The 9348-nt window shown below is 40.1% G+C and overlaps 1 protein-coding gene across 4 annotated transcripts; it reads right to left on the bottom strand.

The window, feature by feature from the left end:
* Window positions 1-795: 795 nt before the first annotated feature.
* On the bottom strand, window positions 796-7063 carry LOC311040690 (N-acetyllactosaminide alpha-1,3-galactosyltransferase-like). Of its 4 annotated transcripts, none has more exons than XM_084051019.1 (5): window positions 7039-7063; window positions 6324-6413; window positions 5816-5923; window positions 4207-4344; window positions 796-3685 (listed from the first exon to the last, which is right to left on the bottom strand). In XM_084051019.1, exons 1-5 carry the CDS (start codon window positions 7041-7043, stop codon window positions 2998-3000), a joined length of 1029 nt encoding a protein of 342 aa, XP_083907145.1. In that variant the 5' UTR covers window positions 7044-7063; the 3' UTR covers window positions 796-2997. The 4 variants fall into 4 exon arrangements, with proteins under 4 accessions (XP_083907145.1, XP_083907144.1, XP_083907146.1 ...); XM_084051018.1 differs by having other exon boundaries at window positions 6324-6416; window positions 7039-7049; XM_084051020.1 differs by lacking the exon at window positions 6324-6413.
* Window positions 7064-9348: the final 2285 nt, after the last annotated feature.

Here is a 9348-nt window from a genome sequence, read left to right as displayed (position 1 = left end):
AATGCTGGGAAGAGCTCGTCCAGGCTGAGTAAACACTCTGCCTCTATTTATGATTTTATGTTTTTTAGCTGTTTCATTTATTTTATGTGTGGAATATTATTTTGTATGTACTCTATGGACCCCCTGAGTGTCTGGAATAAAGTTTGAATTTAATTGAGTATTTGTTGCAATAGTGTGCCCCCTAGCCAGCCAATATAATTTAAATATGTGATTCATTAACGACCACATTTGCAGTGTACAGTACAGTAAATGCAGCTTTGAGGCTTTGAGACATCACATCTACAATCCAAGGCCTTAGAGGGCCCTCTAGTGGTAAAGTTACAGTACTACACTTACCCAACACAGTCATGTGTTGGGTCTGCTGTAGCAAGTTGCATGACCTTCCTCCGAAGTCTGCCGTCATTTACATTTAACCACTTCCAACCTGGTGTCCCTATTGTAGGCATTCTAGGCATGTCGTGAAATGCTAAATCCTTTTTTGTGCATGAAAAATAAACAAATAACTTTTAATCCTATCCACAAAAATTCCCACTTCAAAGATCAATGAGAAAACATGAAAGCTCCCCAGAAAACGAATGATTGGGGACCCAATCATTAGCAGAGAAAGGGTTATTGTAGGTTTGGGTTAGATCGGGTGTGGTTGTTATGGTTAAAAGTAACTGTTGCACTGGGAAAAAGGCACAAGCTTTAGTAACACTTTTAAGAGATGCTACAATGGTTAGGTTTGTCTAACAAAGATGTGAGCAAGTTGTAACTACAGCAGTTGACAAAATAACACTTTTTGCTGAGCTTTTATTTAACATTGTCCATAGACAATGGCTTCCTCAATTTAACAGACAAAACCTGCACTACTACAGAACGTTTGCTAGAAGCAATTACAAAAGTGAAGATATTTCAAACATTTCACCAGAGAAAACTAAAAAACATTTGCTCTGCCAGTAGAACATGATTGACATTCACTGTGCCAAGCAAAGTATCTTCATGGGAGTGATTATGGAGTAGTCAGATATTTAGTTTTAATGGAATTTCTTTGTTAAGGAAAAAAAAAGTTTGCTTTCATTATTCAGTTCATTTTGTTATCAAACAATGACTAATCATGTTGGCAGTGTCTAAGTCAGATAGTTTTGTTATATAGTATTTTCCTCCCTTTCTGATGAGTTTCATTAAGCAATTATGAGACCTTGCAGGCAATATTTACCGTACAATTGTGTCCTTGACACCAAAACGTGAACATACTGTGTAGTGTCCCAGGGTGTGTGCCAGTGTCACTGAGAAGGACTTACCAGCATGCACCAGGGCGTACACACACTTATTGTTTATTGATGTGTTCTTTAGTTGTTGTTATAGATATGTGTTCTGATGATTATGTGTTATGTTACTTTATGTTACAGTTACACCCATTATTTTGCCATGTTGCAAATATATTTGATAATTTGAGTTTGTTACCAAAACATCAGTGTCATTTTGGGTTTTAGCGTTGACTATTCAAAAAATAGCAGATATACAAGCTCACAGCGCGTCACTTTGTGCCGTGCCGCGAGCTTGCACATCTGCTATTTTTTATTATTATTTTTTTAACTCTTGAAATTGTGAGAGCTACTGATTTGGAAGGCATTTGTAGAATCGGCCTCAGTTCTTAATGAGATATCAGCATTAATTATCAATATTTTCCACCGGCTGCATTGCTTGCGAGCTGCATTTGAAAGTCTTGCTTTTCAATTGTGTACCGCAGTGCTCCAAATTATTATAGTATTCAGGGTTTCATTACAATGCCCCTTCGGTCTCTACGCCAGATGATTTCATTCATTACTGTAGCACAACTTCAACCATATGACTGTAATTCACCTGGTGCACCGAATAGTTACACATCAAACACATCCACAAATACAAGATAAATAGGCTACATTAAATCAGAGGGCTTAGTTTAAAAAGATTTTCATAGATTTCAGAGATAAAATAGCAAGCATTTAAGATCCAACAGTGAAACCGGCCCTGCAATTCACATGATAAAACGTGACACTGTCACAGTCACTGAAACCCAGCAATCACTGCAGGCCATCAAAGCAATATTTTTGTCTTTGTGTTCTAACAGGAAATGCATTAGATTAGAGTGTGCGGGAATTCACTGTTTCCTTTCGACATGATCTTTGCAGCATTTGATTCTCTGCAAATGGTGTTCTTGTTGTATTGTACGTATCCTATACTCTAAGAATCATCCAATCAGTGTCTTACAATACTGACCATGTGATGGCAACCTCCATGGTTCAATTCCTGGCTTGGATAAGCCTGTTTTGCATGTAATTGACTTGTCTTTACTCTAGTTTTCCTGTCACTCTCAATTGTCCTATCTGGATAGAATGAATTGTCTTAAAAAAAAAAGCCTGTCTCATAGCTAAGACACAATAAGTAATAAAAGCTGCATAAATATTTGTTCTACATTTGTTGGAACATAAAAAAGCAAAACCACATATATCGACAGGTGCGTCAGAAAAGACCATGGGCCGACTATCTATCTATACAATAGAGAAGCCGCGCGCATGCAGTGTACAGTGTACGGGTCTCCCCTGTTGCCAATCATGTGCGAGAAACAGGGGGGAGGGGGGCGGGACAGTTTGTTGCTATGTTATGCCAGAACACCTCTCCAATTTCCACCACATTTCGGCCAAAAACTCGTGCATGCCAATCCCCACGGTCCCTCTCTCAATAGAAACTGATGGTCACTCGACCATCAATTCTCTCTCTCTCTCTCTCTCTCTCTCTGAGATCACAATCAAACAATGCATTATGTTGCTTTCAACCTACACCGTAACGTTTCAATCCACATCGATTAGGACAAAACCATGCAGTGTACTGTGTTTCTACCTGTACAATGTGGTCCTCCTAGTCGTCAAGTTATGATTTTCTGAGTGTCTTTTTTTTTCCTTCTTAATTTTTATCCCACAATTTTCTAACCCATTTTTCACCCAGTGCCAATGCCTAAGCTTGTGATCCTGGGCGCTAATCTCTGAGTTTGTCATAATGTTTCTCCGCCCAGAGAAGGCGGGTGATAATTATGTCAGCCCGGTGTCCAATTTGGGGGGCCCAGCAGTACTCAGGAGAGAGCACCCTGCTGGGTTTGTGCAACCACAGGTACTTGTTGAGATGACTCTCATCGTGCCACAGGGCTTCCACATTGTTCTTTTTGTCCTCCATGATGCCCTGGTGGCAGGCATCAGCGATGGACTTCACGTTCTGCCACAAACCCCCAAACACAGCAGCATGGTAATAGAAATCTCCATCTCCAATTCCCATGTAGGCCCTGGACCTGGGGTTATTGTCATAGGTGTACAGGTTATTTGGGAGGCGGTAGTAGAAAGCGTGGAGCAAAGCCACAGAGTCCCCCAACGCCTCTGAACCAAATCTTCCTGCAAACACCTGGTCCACATCAAAGCTGAAGACGTGGGTACAATGGTGACGAATGTCCGACTCGATGATATCTGATATCGTCTTCATGCGCATCATGGAGACGTCCTGCCACCGAGAGTGCTTGTCCACCTTGATAATCGTCAAGTTTCGCTCTAGAGCGAGCTTGATGTCTGGGACCTTCTCAGGTGTGTCCGTAAATACATAATATGTTACCGGTAAGCCGATCATGAAGTGACGTTCTGCAGAGTTAAGGAAGGACCCGAGGTAGGCTTCAAGATACCTTGGAAGGAAATGGAGACAAATATTAATTCAGTTGTTTTTTTCCACAACACTTATATTTTAAACTTTATTTATATGGGACCTTATGAAACTGAGTTACAAAATGCTTCACAGATAAGCAAACAAATCCCCTTAAACAGAAGCACCTAAACCATGCCCGCAATATCTCTTGTTCTAGTCTATCAATTGTGACCTTGACTGTGTGCCCTTTTCAACCCAAATCTTACAATCTCTTTGGGGCAGCCTACTGATAATTTGCACAAAGTTTCATGAAAATTCCCACATCCTATCTCAGTTTTGACCTTGATTGTGAACATTCACTTTGATGATTTCAACCCAAAACATAAGCATCTCCTCAATCATCTCCTCAAGCTAAATGATCATTCACACATATTGATTGTGACCTTGACCTTTGATCTTTTCGACCTCGTACTATGAACATTAATATTGGATCTTTTTTCTTCATTTGGACCATTGTAAATAGCAACTTTATTTTGCCTACAATCCAAATGTTTAACAAACCTGCCCACAGCAAAGACCATGAGAGCCACTGTGGAATTATTCCTCTTGTGCATCTTGTCATAATCATCTGGGATGAACATTCCCTCCCAGATGACAGGAGCTCCCCAGTATGTGCTTGTCTGAACATCAGTTCTGGACCTGTGTTTTAGACATTTATTAATGTAAAAGTATAAAGGGTTATTAATTTTTTTTTTTTTCTTTTATTTTTATTTACCCAGGGTAGTAGCTGAGCACAAGTGCTCATTTTCAGCAACGCCCTGCACATAAAAATGTTTTACACGCATTAAAGCTTCACTACCCCGGATTTGAACCCTGGTCTACCACCAGTGGTGTAAAGTAACTAAGTACATTTACTCAAGTACTGTGCTTAAGTACAATTTTGAGGTACTTTTACTTTACTGGAGTATTTCCAATTGTCAATACTTTTACTTCTACTCCACTGAGGGAGCTCAAGTTCCCTCAACCCTATGTTCTGTTAGGATTTTCCTGTACCTTTACACCAGAGAAATATTTCATTAAGTTATGTGTTCATGTGAAAAACCCAACAAGTCCGTTGATATTGTTAAAGGAGGAAACCAAAGGAAATCAATGTCCAGGCAGTTTAGTTATGATTATAATAGCCAATTGAGGGCATGAAGTCAACATACTGGGCTCTAAACCTACAGAGCTTAATATACAATTCTTAAACAATAGGTGGAATCTCGATGAATGGGGCGGCGTCTTTCAGGTGGCCGTCCCAGACACGGCCACCTGATGATGAGTTCAATGTCCATTTCGTCCTACGTGCTTTTCTGCACATCAAATGCTCAACCTTTCTTTGTTCTCTCTATAAAAAAACATCTCGATTTCACAGTCACAATATCCTGGCTGGCACTTGTTTTTCTGATTTACGGACTTTCCACATATCATAAGGTTATTTTTAGAGCCAGGTAGGTAGGGGAGTGCCAGTATAGCACACAGCACACAGTAAATTTGTTCAAACATTTACTGTAGGCGTATCGCCCTCTTTTCTATATAGCAGGCCTGCTTTATTAATCTTTAGACATTCTTTATCAACTCTGTTGATTAACGATATCGCTGAGTCCTGTGAAAGTACACTCTGCCCCACTGGCAAGCTAAATCATTCATCATCATCATCATCATCACTCATTAACGACTGCAATCGAAAACTGATGTGGGAATTTGGGATTGTTGGCTGTCATATTTTTACCGGACAGATGGGGAAATGAAAGGTAATGACAGACTGGACTCTACAATGCAACACCACCAACCGTTTCTCTTAACTCGGCTGTGGCAAAAATGTTCTAAAAAGAGTGCTTGTTTCACCGTTTTGCTTTTTTGGGGGGGTATTACGTCTTCCTGGTAACGTGTAACGACAAGAAAAGTTATAGCCAAGTTGTCTCCGTCAACTTTTTGACCGGATTTGAATATTTAATTATATTATACTATATTTAATAAATACCCATTTTTTTCAAATATTGTTTTGACACAGAATCAAATGTTTAATGGTCATGATTCACCAGGAGCCTGGCTATCCCATATTCCCACTGTTATGCCCTAAATATTATGGATCATATGTGGACCGAAACTAAACAGAAATGAAGCTTACCGAAGGTCAAGGGCGTCATCTATGTCCTTTTCCAAATCCAGTTTCGCTCCATGGGCCATTGGCAGGGGTGCAATGCTCACTGGACTGCCTTGCACGCCGTGCAGGACCCTATTTGACCAGGAGCACGCGAAGGCACGCGCATAGATTTCAAACAACTTTAAATTCACACCTCAACAAAGTGTACAAAGGCTCCCGACTCACACCAGGGAATGAACATAGGAATGAGCCTAGATGCATATCAATTGTCCATTGTGTGACCTGTAGTGTCGGTGTTAACCGACGTGCGCTAAAATAGAGTGCAACCACCTTCCAATTCAGCATTGCAACACTGGCCATTGGGAGTGTATTCATAGGAACAGATGGCACAAAATAGCTGATAGAAAAGTATCAAACGTTTTTTTTTTTACTGACTGAGAAGCATAACCGACATGTACAGCAACCTAGTATATGGTTTTATATGCTATATCTTGAAGAAGAATAACAAAATGTAATTTAAAAGGATATTCACCTGACAATTGAATATAGGAGAGAAGTTATGCAGAACACAAAGGTGATACAGAGTGCACATTTAAACATGTGCACGGTCTTCAACTTGTGACTGCTAAAAGAAAGACCAAAACCAGTGGTGGAAAGTAATTAAGTAAAAGTTATATTTATATTTACAAAGAGTATATTTACTCAAGTACAATTACATCAAACATACAAGCAAATACTGTAGCCTGCTTTTTACACCACTGCAATTATTTGAAAACGTACAAGTTTGCAGATTTAGACTACTACCTCGGCTATTTGAAAATAGCCAATCTACAAGCTCACAACACGTTGCATAGTGATGTTTTGTGAGCTTGTAGACCTGCATTTTTTTTCGAAAAAGTTAAAAATTCTTTTAACATGTTTGAAAAGTCTGTGAAATGGGCCATTCATATTGAATACTCTAACTTTGGTACTTTAATTTGATGCCAATACTTTTGTACTCAACATTTTTAGTGCAATACTTTTACTTGCAACAGTATTTCTACATTGTGGTATTTCTGCTTTTACAAAAGTAGATTTTAGTAAAAAAAAAAAAAAAAACAGTTAATTAGAAGTAGTGCATCATTTCTAAACCCATATGACGTGTTAATGTATTATACATGGCTGGCATAATATATAATACAATACATTATGTAAATTATACATAATAAAAGACTGAATTGCTTCTAAAGATGAGAGACATAGCCTACCTCATGGCTGCTGATGCTCACTGCTCGCTCTACTAACAGCAGAGCGAGCTGGTACAAACAGGTTTGTTGATTATGTCATCAATTGGATATGGCAAGGTAGGGCAGGTCCACACCTTTGCTCAAAAGAAAAAAAAGAATCATGAATAAGACCATTGTGTTTGTATTGTGTTATATATGTCACAGGGAAATTGGAGAACCAGGGAAATTGGAGAAGGCACGCTCGTCTTTAGGCACGGGGCTTGAGGGCGAGGCGGGGCTTTTCGAGACAGAGTTTATTACGCAAGGCTCGCGAGGACGAGAAGGAGGACGCAGCGCCGCGAGGCGGGGCTTTGATGCGAGGCGGCGTGATGAGAAGGAGGAGACTTGTCTATGTCCGTGGCACTTTTTTTGCGAAAAATATTGTCTATAATTGTCTCTTGTCTTTTATATTCACAATAATCTTTCAAAAATTGTTTGAATAATTTTGGTGACTCATAGTGTCGGGATGACATGCTCATTAATTGGATATAATCCTAAAACAGCATTTCACAGCCTTATTCAGCAAAATCAGCTCACTTGATGTAAAGGTGTGCATCAGCGGCCCACTACCACCTACAAGAGGTGGCGATGAACGTTTCAGTAGACTGTCTGCACTGAGCAAATGGCTTTCAATTATGTGCACCAACAAATCTGTACATTTTATTGACAATTTCAAATTTTTTTGGGATAGAAGACATCTTTTTTCTTCGGATGGCCTTAAATTGAACAAGCTGGGAACAAAATTGTTTATGTCAAACATTTTCTACAATGTTCCCCTGTCTTCGTCAACCTCTGCTTCCATAACAACAGATAATGCTGCTGCCGTTGAAGAATGCCAAGGTGAATGGCTCTGTGTGGACGAATACGCTGTCACACCACCCCCCACCGCTGCTGATGGTGGAGGAACATCCATAACAAATGAACTCTCTGATAGTGAAGACTCGGAAACAAAAACAAAGGACAGCGTGCTGAAAACAACCGCTGATAACAGCCTAAATCCACAGGAGGAGATTGCCACGGCCCCTGACGTCGACTCAGCAGCCACGGTCATGCTGGAAGAGGAAGGAGACAAAGAGGAGTCTCTCAATGAGGAAGATTATCCAACGTCATCACCTTCCTCCTCCTCATCATCATCTTTTTCCCTGTCCCCAATACCTCTTCTGGATTTCACCAGTAGCATGAACGACTTGATTAGAGCGGGGACTAGACTCACCCCCCAAATCAAACGCCAAGCACCAACCGTGCCCTGCCCCCCACCCATCGCCCCTCGACGGAGCCATTGCAAGAACAAGAACGTCCTGTCGGCTTCCCTACGTCTAGAGAATACATTTGATTGCTGAGATAGGCAGGGTCCATTATGCATAGCCAAAATCATGTCTGGGCCCAAGGCTATTTTAGTTAGCCTTGTAGAAAACAAGGTTTACAATATTTCCACTGTTATCTCAAATAGAGTTCCCAGGACAAGGAGTGACTTTAAACGCTCTGCAAATACAGCAAATTTAACAGGCATTCCATGTAGAGGAAACAACCAAGTAGTTGAATGCCTTAAGCTAAACTTGGCCCTACTTAACATCAGGTCACTTAATCACAAGTCTTCCTCTGTAAATGATATCATCTGTAAAGAGAAACTAGATATTATCTTTCTAACAGAAACCTGGCTTGGTTCTGATGGAGCGGTGCTCTTATCTGCAGCATGCCCACCAAAGTACAGTTTCATTCACTCAGGACGTGAGGGAAAAAAAGGAGGTGGTCTGGCGAATATCTTTTCTGACACTTTAAAATTCAAACCTCTGACAAACCTTGCCAGTTTTAAATCATTTGAATACCAGGCCACCATATTGGAGAGTCAATCGTCTGTGCTTATGATTAGTATGTATCGACCTCCAAAGTGCAGCAAAGCCTTATTTCTAACAGAAATATCAGAACTTTTATCTATCTGTTCCACTAATTATGACAGAACTCTGATTACTGGAGATGCTAATTTGTATGTTGACATTGTTTCAGATGTTGTGGCTATGGGTTTCCTACAGTTACTGCACAATTTTGACTTTATTCAACATGTTGTTGGGCCAACACATAAACATGGCCACACCCTGGACTTGGTGATCACTAAAGGTTTGAATATCACTGTTGACAGTATTATTGATAAGCCCGAACTAACAGACCACTATTTATTGTGTTTTAATATAACTGTCTTTGATCTAAGGAAAAACAATACAGAATATACTATAAAAAAACGTTTTTTCAGCTCATCTGCAGCAAACGAGTTTCCTCGTCATCTGGCGTGTGTGC

This window comes from Gymnoscopelus microlampas (assembly GCF_963454915.1).
Source record: "Gymnoscopelus microlampas genome assembly, chromosome: 24".
Classification (NCBI taxonomy): domain Eukaryota; kingdom Metazoa; phylum Chordata; class Actinopteri; order Myctophiformes; family Myctophidae; genus Gymnoscopelus; species Gymnoscopelus microlampas.
The sequence above is the reverse complement of the archived record's forward strand: the minus strand, read 5'-3'. Positions and strand labels throughout refer to the sequence as shown.

Bases quoted from the DNA above. Each gene is read 5' to 3' on its own strand.
- LOC311040690 (XM_084051018.1), bottom strand. The intron at 4,345-5,815 runs GTAAGCTTCATT...TCTAAAACACAG, and splicing joins GATGACGCCCTTGACCTTCG to GTCCAGAACTGATGTTCAGA. The intron at 3,686-4,206 runs GTTTGTTAAACA...TTTCCTTCCAAG, and splicing joins ATGGTCTTTGCTGTGGGCAG to GTATCTTGAAGCCTACCTCG.